The 14,036-nt window shown below is 60.0% G+C and overlaps 1 protein-coding gene across 1 annotated transcript; it reads left to right on the top strand.

Annotated features, from left to right (window-relative positions):
• The first annotated feature begins 403 nt into the window (after window positions 1-403).
• LOC138806762 (epithelial membrane protein 1-like) lies at window positions 404-10,732 on the top strand. Its single transcript, XM_069992102.1, has 5 exons — window positions 404-617; window positions 6,814-6,929; window positions 7,575-7,671; window positions 8,464-8,604; window positions 8,741-10,732. Exons 2-5 carry the CDS (start codon window positions 6,852-6,854, stop codon window positions 8,905-8,907), a joined length of 483 nt encoding a protein of 160 aa, XP_069848203.1. The 5' UTR covers window positions 404-617; window positions 6,814-6,851; the 3' UTR covers window positions 8,908-10,732.
• Window positions 10,733-14,036: the final 3,304 nt, after the last annotated feature.

The following is a 14,036-nucleotide window of genomic DNA, read 5'->3' as shown; positions in this document are numbered from 1 at the left end:
GTGGTTCCTTGGAGCTCAGAGTCTCCAGGCCTTTCCTGCCTGGGCTGGCCTTGACCAGCGATCCTCAGCTCTCAGCCTCCCTGAGTATCTGGGGTGATGGACGTGAGCCAACCCCATGTCACCAGGGTTTGAATGAATGGGATACAAGGGGGTGCTCTCCTGCTCCCTTTAGGGACGGGAACCTGACCCGTGGCTGCTGCCTGCAGTCACGGCTACGGGGGACTTCGGTAAACATCTATTTTGGTGTCTCCTGTTACTCAGGGTGTCACGCCCTTTTCCACTGCGGTCTGTGGGTGTGAGTCACAGGCTGGGGCGGGGAGGGGGCGGTGCACGCTCACCCCGCCGTGCACGGCCAGCCGCCAGCTCCACAGGGCGTAGCTCACCAACAAATCTTGCTTTTTTTTTTTTTTTTTTTTTCAAGCCAGCCTGATTCACAGAAGCTCCTTTAAAACCCGGGGAGAAAGGGCCGGCCCTGCACACACCCAGCCAGCAGCTCTGCCTGGGGAACCCTTCCCGTCCCGCCGTCCCTACAACCCAGAGCTGCAGCCTCCGGCCCTCCCTGAGTTCCCCCGGCCTCCAGACTGCAGCCTCCGCGCCTCGGGCCTCCGCAGCCTCAGGTAGGAGAGCGATCGCTCCTTTGGGGGGGAGAGCACTTGGGTCTGAGGACTTCTAAACCTCGCCTTTCTCCCCTACTTCTTTCTCTCCTTGGCTTTGATTTATTTTTCTTCCCTACCTGTGACTCAAAAGAATCAAGTCCTTGAAACTTGTAGTTGGGAGGGCAGCCGAGGAGATCTGTCCTGAGCAGGGTTGGGTTGGGGGGGGGTGGGGACGGATGGAGGGACAGGGGGCCCCCAGGGCTGGCATCTGGTCTCGGGGCTGTGGCTCCCAGTGGCTGGGTGGTGGCGGAGGGGACTTTGGAGTGGACTTGGACAGCGAGTGTTTTTATGTAGGGAACGGCTTCTCCGGGCCCAGGGTGGGTACCGTCCCCTGCAAACCACGCCAATCCCTCCTTTTGCCTGCGGGTGGGTGGGTGGCAGAGTTTGGGGGGGGGTTGGGGGGCATGGGGGAGCGGAGGAAATGCTAGTGGAGAAACATCTGGCTTTCCCTCTCTTCCCATTCACTTCTGCAGAAGTGATGTCGCTGGTTTCTTGTGGAGGGAAGCAGAGAAGAGATTGGCTGGTTTAAAGAAAACCGTTAGGGGAAATGGGGGGGGGAGAGGGAGGGAGGGAGGGCGGGAAGGTGGGGGGGAGCAGCTGGGGTTTGGAATAAAACGTGGGAGGGCTGCACCAGGAGGAGGTGGACGGCCGTGTGGATTCCGGGCTCCGGTTCTTGGCCAGATGTGGCGTCCAGGAGGGGAGGGCGGGGCTCATGGATTCCAGAACCCTGGAGAAGCTCTGAGCCCTCCCTTTAGCCCACCCACTGCCAAGAACCCCCCCTCCTCCCCCCAAGGGCTAAAAGGAACTCCCGGAGCTGGGAATCCTTGAGTCGGTTGACTGCTTGTGTCCTGTCTAATTCCCCACAGGAGGAGACCGGGGTCTGGGGGAGGGAGGGTGGTGTGGTCTTCATCCCCCCCCCATCTGCCTCCTGCTGGACCCCACCCCTGGCCCTCCTGTGGGTCACCCCGAGACACAGCCCCTCCCAGCTCAGGTGGAGTGGGCTGGGGAGCTTCGTGGAGGGCGTGAGCTCCCTGGCCGCCCTGGGGAGAAGTTCAAGCGGCCCTATCCCCACCCCATAGACCCACCGGGGGCCACAGAACAAACTCTGTCCTTCATGTCCTCTGTCCCTTCCACAGGGAGGATGAACGAGTACGTTCCTTCCCTTCCTACTGGCAGGACTGGGATCTGCACCCCGGCCTGGGCACCTGGCAAGCTCTTAACAAACCCCAGGCCAGGGGAGTCAGGGCCTGGGGTGGGGGCCAGGCGTCCATGCCCGCCCCTCCGCTGGACAGCACTAGCCTTCTGTGTCCCCCATGCTAGCAGCACCGGTGGACGCCCCTGTACCCCCCCAGGACTGTGGCGGCCTGGGCATTGAATCTGTCCTGGTGGTCACTGCGCCCTCGACAAACCCTGACGCTAGCCCAGGCTAGCCCCAAAGCCACGGGCCTCCTCCGTCAGCCTCTGGAGGGCCGGGATTGCAGGCATGCGCCACAAGGCCAGCTCCTGGCTTCATGTTTAATTAGCACAGATGAGTAGAGCTGGGAGAAACAGCCCTTCATCCCTCCCCCCGCCCCTCGTCTCTGAAATAGTACTTGGGGGTCTTTGAAGCCACGTAGGTCGCTGGCTACATCCTGAAGTGTTTCACTTTGTTTTTTGTGCCAGTCCTGGGACTTGAACTCGGGGCCTGGGCGCTGTCCCTGAGCTGCTTTTACATGAGGCTGGCGCTCTACCACTTGAGCCACAGCGCCATGTCTGGTTTTTTTTCTGTGTGGTCCTGAGGACTCGAACCCAGGACTTTGGGCATGCTAGGCAAATGCTCTCCCCCCTGAGCCGCTGCCCAGCCCGGCTTCATCTTCCAGATGCATCCGCAAGTTCTTTGTGAGTGTGGCTCACACGAGTGTGCGCTCACACCGCTCCTGAGAGCACAACGGAGACTCTCAGCTGGGCAGACAGCCACACCAGAAACACGGGCTTCTAACCAGCCCTTTTGGGGTGTGGCCCATCCCTGGGGCCCACGCCCGCCCGTCCTCTAACACCATCCGGGAGAGGGAGGAGGGCGAGGAGGGCGAGGAGGGAGAGGAGGAGGGAGGCCGTGGCTTTGCCCGGCAACCAGACATCAAGGCCCAGCCATGGCCCTCACTAGTTTTGAACTGCAGCCTTAGATCACGAGCCTCCCTCCTCCCCTCCTCCCCTCCTCCCCTCCTCTTTTCCCTTCTGCCCCTGAGGCTGGGGTTTCTAGACTGTTCTTGCCATCTGGGCATCCCGGAGGCCAACACACAGGTAGATCCAGTGAGGAGTTAACTTGAGTTTTCTTTTTGGGAGCGTGCATCGGTCCTGGGGCTCGAACTCCGGGCCTGGGCACGGTCCCTGAGCCAGAAAACCAGTTCAAGGCTGGCGCTTCCATTTTCTGGCTTCGAACCGTGATCCTCCACGCTCAGCCTCCGGGGTGAGACCAGGCCGGGCAGGGTCCGGGAAGATGGGCTGGCTGCTCCACTCTGGGGGGCGTTGAGCGTGTGAGGTCTGCAGGATCGCAGTTCGGGGTCAGCCCTGGGTGGAATGCGCCAGCCAGAGGTGGCGGCCCTGAGGGGGCGGGCGGCACCCAGACACAGAGCCCTGAGCGGGAAAAGATCCACCGCTGGGGCCGGACGCATGGTTCCAGCGGTGAAGCGCCTTGTCTCGCAAGAATGAGGTTCTGAGTTCAAACTCTGGTACAAGGAGAGAGAGAAAAAAAGAGAGAGAGAGCACAAAGGAGGGAGGGAGGGACAGAAGAAGGGAGGGAGGAAAGAAGAAAGAAAAGAAGGAAAGAAGGAAGGAAGGAAGGAAGAGGGGAGGAATGAAGGAAAGGAGGAAGGGAGGAAGGGAGGAAGGGAGGGAGGAAGGAAAGGAGGAAGGAAGGAAGGAAGGGAGGAAAGAAAGGAAGGAAAGAAGGGAGGAAAGGAGGAAGGAAGGAGGAAGGAGGAAGGAGGAAAGAGGAGGAAGAAGGGAGGGAGGGAGGGAGGGAGGGAGGGGGAAGGAGGAAGATGGCCTTAGCTCCCTCTGGGGGGAGCTGTTGGGTCCTCACCCTGGCCGGGCTCAGGGCATGGAGCCCCTAGGAGCCCATTGGGGAGAGCGAGCAGAGCTGCAGCCCCCCTAATTTACCTGGGGCGCCCAGTGCGGCAGGCCGGCCCACGCCTCCATTTTCTCCCTGCACTTAGTCATTATCTCCAGGATCTCTGGCCCTGGTCCCTCTTCCCAGCTGACGTCAGAGGGAACCCCAGCTGGAACCCGAGCTCCCTCTTTGCCTGGGGTGGGGGGACCTGGCCTCAGCCTCCTTCCTAGGGGGAGGTTGGGGTGCAGGAGAGCGTTCAGAGCTCATGAGAGCCGAGGGCGGTGCTGAGGCTAGCCCGGGGCGGCCGTGCTAATGCTCAGGGGTAAATAAACACCACCCAGACAGGGAAAGAGCAGGCCAAAGCAGCCGGGGTGGGATTTGAACCCAGAACCTGTGCTAGAGACTGTTAGCAGCCAGTACCGCCTCTCTGGGCCCCCAAGGCCGACTATGGAAGTCTGGATCTGTACTAGTTATTGGTCCCCTCCCTCCCTCCCCCCTTCCTCTTCCCTTCCTCCTCCCCCCTCCCTTTCCCAACCTCACCTGGCCAAGTCTGCACAAGTCCTGCGCAAGTCCACACCAGCACCAGATAAGCAATGCTTTTCATCCTCACCCCCTCCCGCCATTTTTGGGGTGTGGGGTGTGTCTACCTGGCCCAGGGAGAGGGAAGCCAGTGGCTCCTTTTGCATCCGCTGCTCCTCTGGGCATGAGCCCTGGCGTGGCCATGGTCTGACCAGCATGCGCCCCCCTTTAATCCCGGCCTCACCCTCCCGCCTGGGCTGCTGGTGGTGCTGGTGACTTGCCTTTCTGCTCTTGTCCACCACCTTGTCCACCAACACACAGGGGGCCCTGTGCCGTGCGAGCCCTTGGGGAAACGAAGTGGCAGCAGCAAACCGATCTTGAGGTCGGGAGGCGTGGGTCAAGCCCGGGGTGCTGGCCGGAAGGTGGGCCCAGGGACCCCCGAGAGGAGCTGACCTCAGTGCCACCGGGCCCAGAGAGTGTTTTTAGCAAGCCCTCCTTCTGTCCCCAGATTCTGTAATTATATCCGTGCATTCATTCATTCATTCATTCATTCTCAAACAGAGATCAGTCCAGGAGCTCAGGCCTCTGGAGAGGGGGGAGGGAGGGAGGGAGGGGAGGGCTTCTCGTCCACGTGTAACCGTCCAGCCACCGTCCACTAGCAGGCCACGTCGGGCCTGTGGGCTAGGAAGGGGGGACATGACCTCTGGTAGGAGTCCAGGAGGGCTTCCTGGAGGAGGAGGAGGCCGGGCACCCAATTGAAAACACACTCAATACGCAGGGACTGGAGGAGGGACGCGTGCATGCGGAGCTTTTATGCTTAGCAGTCACGTTCCTGTAGTCCGAGGTGCACAGTGGACAGTTGGGACCTGGTTCCGGGTCATCGGTGTTGGTGTGCACGCCCATGTGCGTGTGTGTGCATGTGTGTGGTATAGATGATGTGTGCACAGACAATCTGATGGCTGGACAGCGGAGGGAGAGGAGGGGGTGGCAAAGAGGATGATGGGAGGAGATGATGTCTGGACAGAGGAGGGAGCAGAGAGGATCATGGGAAGAGATGATGTCTGGACAGAGAGGATCATAAGAGATGATATCTGGACAGAAGGGAGGGTGGGTTTCCTGGCGGGCCTGCACATGTCCCCTGGCCCTGCTGTGTGGTGGGGTCTCCACCGCAGAGACGCTAAACGGGGCTGGACATGGAGAAGGAGCTGAGCATCTGCCATCCAGCGCGCGGGATTGGAAGACAGCCCGACAGACTCGGGGTGGGGAAAAGCCAGAGCCGGGTGCACCGTGCAGCCTCTGTTTCTGGCCTGGCACAGCAGCCTATGGGAGCTGGGGGGCGCTGGGCACCCCCTATAGCAGGGACCATGACACCGGCCGATCGGAGACTCGCCTCCAATGAACCACCCCAAAGCCCGCAGTGGAGCTGTGGCTCAAGTGGTCGAGCGCCAGCCTTGAGCACCAGAGCTCCGCAGGCCCAGGGCCCAGGCTCCCCCAACTCCCAAGTTCAAATCCCAGTAACTAACTAGTACAAAACCAAAATAACCAAAACACCAAACTCCCAGGCATGAAACGCAGACCACTGTGGACGTAACACAGGAACCTTCAGTCTATCTAGCGTAGTTAGATGGTGCTAGAATGTGCATGTCTAGCGGGAAGTGCATTTTTGTTGTCTCTCCCTCCCTTCCTTCATTCCTTCTTCCTTTCTTTCTTTCTTGTCCTGGATCTCGAACCCAGGACACTGCGCTCGCTAGGCAAGCGCTTTGTCACTGAGCTCCATCCCAGCCCCCTGATGACTGCTGAACACCAAGGGTTATGAATAATCTCTCTCCCCTGAGATCTGCTGCCCAACTGCTGAACTAATAGCAGGTTTTTGTTGTTGTTGGTTGTGGGGCTTGAACTCAGGGCCTGGGCGCTGTCCCTCAGCTCTTCAGCTCAAGGCTGTCACTCTACCACTTGAGCCACAGCTCGACTTCTGGTTTTCTGGTCGCTTACTGGAGATGTGAGTCTCATGGACTTTCCTGCCCAGGCTGGCTTTGAACTGCGATCCTCAGATCTCAGCCTCCTGGTGGCTGGGATGACAGGTGTGAGCCACCGGCGCGTGGATAGAACTTGATTTGTGTTTTGGATGGCGTACGCGTGTCACGATAGATATGAAATCAGACACTTTCCTAACCAACTCTGGGCTTGCACACCTTGATTATGAAACTAGCAGTTGTCAGGACACCCAGTTTAGCCGCTTTTTTGGGGGGGGGGACGGGAAAAATGTCCTCTTTTTAAAAAACTTTTCCTGCTGGGGAGAGATGGTTACATTAGAGGAGTGAGTATATAAATCTTGGTTCTGAAAGGGAGGGAATTGCGTTTGATCAAGATGGATGGGCATAGAAGCACACAGGGGTCTCCAGAATTTTCTGATGGAGGTGGAACTTTGTTGTCTTTTTTTGTTATTGCGACTTCTCATTTCGGCTGAGACCTCAGAGGTGGGGAAGCGGAGCCGTCCCACCAAATCTGATGTTAACCTTTTCTTCTCCTCTCCTCCTCCGTTCTTTCCAGAAACTTCTCTTGGCTCACTTGTCCGCAGAAAGGCCAAGATGTTGGTGCTCCTGGCCAGTATCTTCGTGGTGCACAATGCCTGCCTCATCATGCTGTTTGTCTCCACCATCGCTAACGTGAGTCCGGGCCTCCCGTGTGGAGCTCTGGTGTGGATGCTGAGGTGGAGGTGGGGGAGGAGGGTGGGTTAACTTCAGTGCCTGCAGGGTGGTCGAGGGACTGGGAGGGATGGACAGCGGGAGCCGGGCCGGGCTGAGCCCTCCTGGATCTCAGTGACAGGGGAGGTGGAGGGGGCAGGCCCCCCAGATTCAAGCCTGGAGCCCTGAATATGGTGGGGACAGGGCCAGAGATGTGCAGCCAGATGGCAACCGGGCTCTGCTGTCCCCGGGCCCCGCCGCCACTTCCTCCGGTGGTCGTTTGTTGTTGTTTGTTAGTGGAAGCGTCCAGTTTGCTCCGATCGTGCTCAGGAAGGTCAGGCTGGTTGCTCCACGCCGGGCCCTGCTGACCCCTTCGGTCCACCCTAACTTGGTGGAGTTGTTTCCTTCACCTGGGAGTCGGTGGTGGGTCTTGAACTCGGGGCCCCGGCGCTGTCCTGGGAGGGCGCTCTACCGCTTGAGCCGCAGTGCCCCTTCCGGCTTTGGGGTTCACTGGGGATCAGTGTCTCTCACAGCCTTGGCTGCCTCGGTGGGCTTCGAACCGCGGTCCTCAGTGAGGATCACCTCCCTCGTGGTGACCTCCGCCATCCGCCCTCTGCCCTCCGCCAGGTCTGGGTGGTGTCTGACCACGTGAACGCCTCCGTGGGCCTCTGGCGGAACTGCACCGGTGGGGACTGCAGTGGCGGGCTGAGCTACGGCGACCAAGGTGCGTGCGGGGCGTGGCCAGCCCTGCCCCAATAGAGACCAATCCCTGTCCTCAGGGGGCGTGGCCCTGGCCCTGCCCCAATAGAGACCAATCACTGTCCTCAGGGGGCGTGGCCCTGGCCCTGCCCCATTAGAGACCAATCACTGTCCTCAGTGGGGCGTGGCCCTGGCCCTGTCCCAATAGAGACTAATCACTGTCCTCAGGGGGCGTGGCCAGTCCTGCCCCAATAGAGACCAATCCCCATCCTCAGGGGGCGTGGCCCTGGCCCAATAGAGACCAATCACTGTCCTCAGGGGGCGTGGCCAGTCCTGCCCCAATAGAGACCAATCCCCATCCTCAGGGGGCGTGGCCCTGGCCCTGCCCCAATAGAGACCAATCACTGTCCTCAGGGGGCGTGGCCAGCCCTGCCCCAATAGAGACCAATCCCCATCCTCAGTGGGGCGTGGCTCTGGACCAGCCCCCACTAGAGACCAATCCCAGTCTTCAGAGGGCGTGGCCCGGGGCCAGTCCCCAATAGACATTAATCCTTGCCCATAGTGGGTGTGGCCCTGGGCCAGCCCCAGAAGAGGCCAGGCCCCGCCCACAGAGGCATGGCCCCAGCCCAATCCCAATAGAGACCAATCCTTGCCCATGGTGGGCGTGGCCATGGGAAATAGCAGGGATAGAGTCAGTCCCCGCCCACAGGGGGCAGGGCCACGGAGCAGCCCCAATGGGGATGGAGCCCCGCCCGCCGTGGGCGTGGCCACACCCATGGGCGTGGTCTGACGCGGCTCTTCCCGCCCGTGTCCGCAGACGCCCTCAAGGCTGTGCAGGCCTTCATGATCCTGTCCATCATCTTCTCCGTCATCTCCCTGGTGGTCTTCGTGTTCCAGCTCTTCACTATGGAGAAGGGGAACCGCTTCTTCCTCTCCGGGGCCACCATGCTGGTGTGCTGTGAGTATCCCCGCCCGGGGCCGCCCGCGGCTGGTGGGCCGACCTCCGGGGCATGGCTCCGGGGGCTGTCAGCCGGCATCCCGGGCCTGGGGGCGGGTGTTGAGCGCGCCTGACCCCCACGCGCCCCGTCCCGCAGGGCTGTGCATCCTGGTCGGCGTGTCCATCTACACCCACCACTACGCCAACAGCAGCGTGCACTTCGAGACGTCCACGCACCACGGCTACTGCTTCATCCTCACCTGGATCTGCTTCTGCTTCAGCCTGGTCATCGGCATCCTCTACCTGGTCCTGAGGAAGAAGTGAGGCCGACCCCGTGCGCACGCGCGTGTGCGTGGGCTGGGGAGGGGGTGGGGAGGCCCGAGCCTTGGATGCGGGAGGAGGGACGCGAGCCGCAGGGCGGGAAGACGGACACACACAGACACACATGCACACACATAAACACACGCACACACATGCACACACAAACACATACACATGTGCAACACATGCACATGCATGCACACACAAACACATGTGCACACGCAACACACATGCACACACACAAACACATGCACACAATGCACATACAAACGCATGCACACACAAACACACATGTGCAACACATGCACATGCATGCACACACGAACACACGTGCACATGCAACACACAAACACATGCACATACATGCACACACACAAACACATGCACACATGCACATGCACACATGTAAACACACGCACACACGAAGAAAAAGGCTGAGGGGGGTCCCGTCAGCCGCTTGCTCTCGGGAGGGTGGCGCTGGCATGGCCAGGTGTGGACCAGACGGGCCTGCCCTTGGCCACGAGGCGCAGCCTCGGTGACACCCGTGGCTGACACCACCCGGGCCAGCCCTGGATGCCACACTGGGTCCCCCACCCACCTCCAGGCAGGGGGATCAATCCAGCCGAGAGCGGCCCCGCCCTGCATCCCACCCTGTGTGGCCTGGAAGTCCCCTGCCCTCCGATCCCACATCAAGCGCCCCACGGGGGGCTGATGGTGGGGGGGGGGCTGGTGTGGTGAGTTACTGCCCGGACATGGACAGATATCTGGCCCCAAGTAGCCCCGTGGTGGAGGGACAAAGCGGAGGAAGGGCGCCCTGGAAGGCCCTGGAGAGGGGTGGAGCCCAGGTTAGACCCCCCCGCCCCTGCAGCTGACCCTCATGGGGTTTTCCTCCTGCCCACTCGGTCCAGTGGTCACTAAAGGGCAAGGTAGCCCTTTGGGCATCTGTGAGATGTCCCGACCATCCTGCCTTCCAGATGAAGCCTGATTCACAAACACATGCACACACACACACACACACACACACACACACACACACACATACACACACACACACACCAAACCACAAGCTCTGGGCTGGGGCAGGGTGGTGGCGTATTCAGCACGCTAATGGTAGCCAATGGTGGGGACCGGGCACCCCGCTCTCCAGGAAGGGAAGGGAGACTCTTGCGGTGAATAGAATCGCAGGTGACGGGCAGATGTTTACTTGTTCTGAAATAAAGCGAACACACTTGGCGCTCCCAGACAGAACACCCATTGGGGTGTCTGTGGCCGCCTGAGATTTTCCACGGAGGATTGAGAAATAGGAGGCCCTGGATTCCGGGCTCTCCGGCCGGGGCTCTGCCCCCCCCTCCCCCCAGCCCGTCTCAGAGTCTTTCGGCCATGTCTGCAGATCGACCCTGGGGAGAAGTCCAAACTGGTTCTGGCCTACTTTCTTCTGCTCCTCTATGTACATTTGCGCGTGGGGCCTTTCTCTTTTTTTTGGGGGGGGGGTGGATTACTATGCTATCATTGCTGGTATTTATATAAAGGGTCTGTTCCTCTGTGTTCATTGTGGCTAAGGGAGAGTTGCAGGCCAGGCCGGCCGAGGGACCCCCCAAGACGCCTTTAAGGTGCTGTCCAGGCCAATGTGACAATCACAGCGACTTCCCTTGCTTTTTAACCCCCCCACCCCCCATGGCATTTACGTCTCGTGTAATCTGCATGGCTCTAGCGGGGTTTTCTTCTTTGTGCTGTACGCACCGGCTTGTTCCCAGCAGCTATCATTGTAAATATTTTGATACAAAAAATGTTGATAACTCGGTGGAAGATAAAAACAGATTCCAACGCCCTTCGCCCCGTGTGACTGTTTTCTTTCTACCACACATAAATAAATACAAGGTGGGATCTATTAAGCTAATGGATGAAGAGGGATGGGTGTCAGCCTGATCACCTTTGTGGAAAAGAGCAACGTTCTGTCCACACGAGCTAAATGCACGGCCCAGTGTGGCCTCAGCCGCTACTGGCCGGGACGGAGATCAGGACCTGTCCACAAACATGGGGGACATCGGTTCGATGTCCTCTCAGGAGCACACAGAGGTGGGGAGGCCTGGTCCCAGCTTCTTTGCTGACATGGGGTCTTGCTCACTTTTGGTCTCTACTGAATAGCTGAGCACTTGGACATCTCTTAGTTTTTTTCCCAGTCCTGGGTCTTGAACTCAGGGCCTGGTCGCTGTCCCCGAGCTTCTTTTGCTCCAGGCTAGCGCTCTACCACTTGAGCCACAGCACCACTTCTGGCTTTTTCTGTGTATGTGGGATTGAGGAATTGAACCCAGGGCTTCCTGCATGCTAGGCGAGCACTCTACCACTGAGCCACCTGCCCAGCCCTGGTTTTTATTATTGTTTTTCTGAGCTGATGGTGTGGGAGGCGTAGGCCAGGTGGGGAGCAAAGTGGGGCTCCCAGCTGGGCCCATGTGGGGTCACCCCACATGCCCGGGACAGCCAGGAACCCAGGGCCACACAACCCCTAAAGCCAGAAGAATTCCGGGCCTCAGTTTCCCCTCCCTGTCCCCTGGCCTGGTCTGCCCCTTGGAGGGAGCTGGGCCCTGCCACGTCCCTGAGGTGTGACCACACTGCCCCCTGGTGGCCAGCTCAGGACATGAAGGGGTGGATACACAAGTCCAGACCAGGGGATTGCAACCCATTCACCCCTGAACACTGCGCCCCTCCGTGGCCCGGCCCCCCACCTGGACCCAGCGTCACCTCTGATCGACCCCCCAGTGCTCCTTACTCAAATAGATGCCCCTCTTCCCTTCTTTCTTTGTGGGGCTTGAACTCAGGGCCTGGGAGCTGTCTCTGAGCTCCAAGTCTGTTTCTTTGTGTGGTTCACTGGAGATCAGTCTCACAGGTTTCCTGCCCAGGGTCAAAGGCAGTCCAGCTTTTGGAGGGATCCCCGGCAGGGTGGGGTTGGGTGGTGAGTGGAGACCCAGGGCGGAGGCCCAAAGATGGAGGCCCAGGGTGGAGGCCCGTCGATCCCTGCACTCACGTCCTACCACAACAAAGGACTGGGAAAGTCACAACTAGAACTCCACATAGTGTTAACAGTATGGCTGTCAGAAGGTGTCTGAGCCCGGGTCACTGAGAAAGCCTGTCTAGTCTGAAGAATCCCAGAACCATATGGAGTCAGACGTCACACGTGTTTCTCAGAGAAGCGGCTGAGGTGCAGAGGGTGGATGCAGGCCGCACAGCGTCTCCGGGGGCCGGCTGGAAGGCGTGGTTGTCATGGTTACCGGCCACGCGGAGGCCGGGGTCGGTCCACTGCTCATCTGCACTGCCCATAGGTCTGGACTTGGCACACGGTGTCCGGTCTGGGCCTGAAGAGCACTGTGCGCTGAGCTGGAGTTTTTTTTTTTTTCTGCACTGACATCATCGGCTGCATCAAAATTGCCATCCTATTTTTGGAAAAAAATTAGATGGCTTCACATAAACGATTTTTCTTTTCTCTTAGCAGTTTTTTCTTCTTTTTTTGGGCGACTGAGGCACGGCACGCAGTCAGGAAGGACAGATTAGCATGAATAACGACGCCGCGCGAACACAGGAACAGACTTTGAACTCTTCTGAGCCTCCTGTTCCCTTTTCTAAAAGATATTTATTTATTTGTTGAGTGACTGTTAATTCCCAGTAGATTTCCACTGTGGGGAGAGTCGGCCACAAGCTGCGAGGCTCTGAGAAAGTGAGTCTTTTTTCTTTTTCTTTTTGTGTCAGTCTTGGGCCTTGAACTCTGGGCCTGGGCACTCCTCCTTGAGCTCTTTTTCATGCAAGGCTGGTGCTCTACCACGTGAGCCACAGCACCACTTCTGGTTTTCTGGTGGTTCCTGGGAGATCAGAGTCTCACGGACTTTCCTGCCCAGGCTGGCTTTAATCCTCAATCCTTAGATCTCAGCCTCCTGAGTGGCAGGGATGACAGGCGTGAGCCCCAGGGCCCGGCCGCTCCCCTGTCTTCTGGGCTGTGCTGAGCCCTGGATGCCTGGCTTGTCTGAGGCCTGCTGGCTGTGAAGTGATCTTGGTTCACAGCCGTCCTCTGGAGTCCTTCCACGGGAGGCCGGGGCGGTGAGGCCGCATCTGAATAAAAACTTCTGCACCTCTCTGTGCTGGCTGTATTCTCTGTTCTCCCTGACCCCCTTCTTGTCCTCCCCATTCCCCCTCCCCCTCCTCCCTCCCCATCCTCCCCGACCCCCTCCTCGTCCTCTCCATTCTCCTCCCCCTCCCCTCTGTCCTCTCTCTACTCCCTCCCCTCTTCCCTCCTCATCCTCTCTGTCCTCTCCCTCCCTATCCTCCCCGACCCCCCTCCCTGTCCCCCTCCCTATCCCCCTCCCCTTCCTCCTCCCTTCCCTCCTCTCCTCCATCCCCTTTCTAGTCTGAGGCTCCCGGGCTGCCAGCGCAGGGCGCGGAGCGGCCGCTGGGAGGCGCGCGAGGACCGCTGTCCCCGAGGGTGCAGTGCGCGGAGCGGCCGCTGGGAGGCGCGCGCGGACCGCCGTCCCCGCCGCCGCCGCCGCCGCCGCCGTGGCCGCCGCAGTGCAGCGCGGGCCGGGGCAGAGTGGCCCGGGACCGCAGAGGCTGACTCGGGCCTGGGGCCGCGCACTGGACTTCTTCCCGCCCTCCATGAGCCCTGCCTCCCCTCCCTCCCCTGTCCTCCCCCCGTCCTCCCTCCCCTCCTCTCCCCCTCCCTCCCCTGTCCTCCCTCCCCTCCTCTCCCCCTCCCTCCTCTGTCCTCCTTCCCCTCCCCTCCTCCCCCTCTGTCCTCTCCTTCCCTCCCTTCCCCTCCCCTCCTCCCCTGCCCTCCCTCCCCTGTCCTACCCTCCCCCCATCTCCCTCCCTCCCTCCCCTCCTCTCCCCCTCCCTCCCGCACAACCACAGCCCCCTCCGTGGCCTCCTCCCCCGGGGCCCCCAGCCTCCATTTCTCAGCCTTCCTCAGAGCCATGTAAATTTGGAAATGTCTAGAAGAAAGCTGTTAATTCCCACCTGAACCCAGCTGCCCCGCTCCCCCCAGTCCTCTTCCAGAAAGTTCTGACGGCTGGTGCACCTGGCCTCACTGCCTTCCTCTGCCTCCTACTTGGCTCTCAGCCGGCCTCCTCTCAGCCGGCCTCCTCTGCTGG

Source organism: Dipodomys merriami, unplaced genomic scaffold, assembly GCF_024711535.1.
Source record: "Dipodomys merriami isolate MVZ:Mamm:240054 unplaced genomic scaffold, mDipMer1.0.p SCAF_408, whole genome shotgun sequence".
NCBI lineage: Eukaryota > Metazoa > Chordata > Mammalia > Rodentia > Heteromyidae > Dipodomys > Dipodomys merriami.
The sequence above is the reverse complement of the archived record's forward strand: the minus strand, read 5'-3'. Positions and strand labels throughout refer to the sequence as shown.

Bases quoted from the DNA above. Each gene is read 5' to 3' on its own strand.
- LOC138806762 (XM_069992102.1), top strand. From the start codon at position 6,852: ATGTTGGTGCTCCTGGCCAGTATCTTCGTGGTGCACAATGCCTGCCTC. The intron at 6,930-7,574 runs GTGAGTCCGGGC...GCCCTCCGCCAG, and splicing joins TTGTCTCCACCATCGCTAAC to GTCTGGGTGGTGTCTGACCA. The intron at 7,672-8,463 runs GTGCGTGCGGGG...CCGTGTCCGCAG, and splicing joins GCTGAGCTACGGCGACCAAG to ACGCCCTCAAGGCTGTGCAG.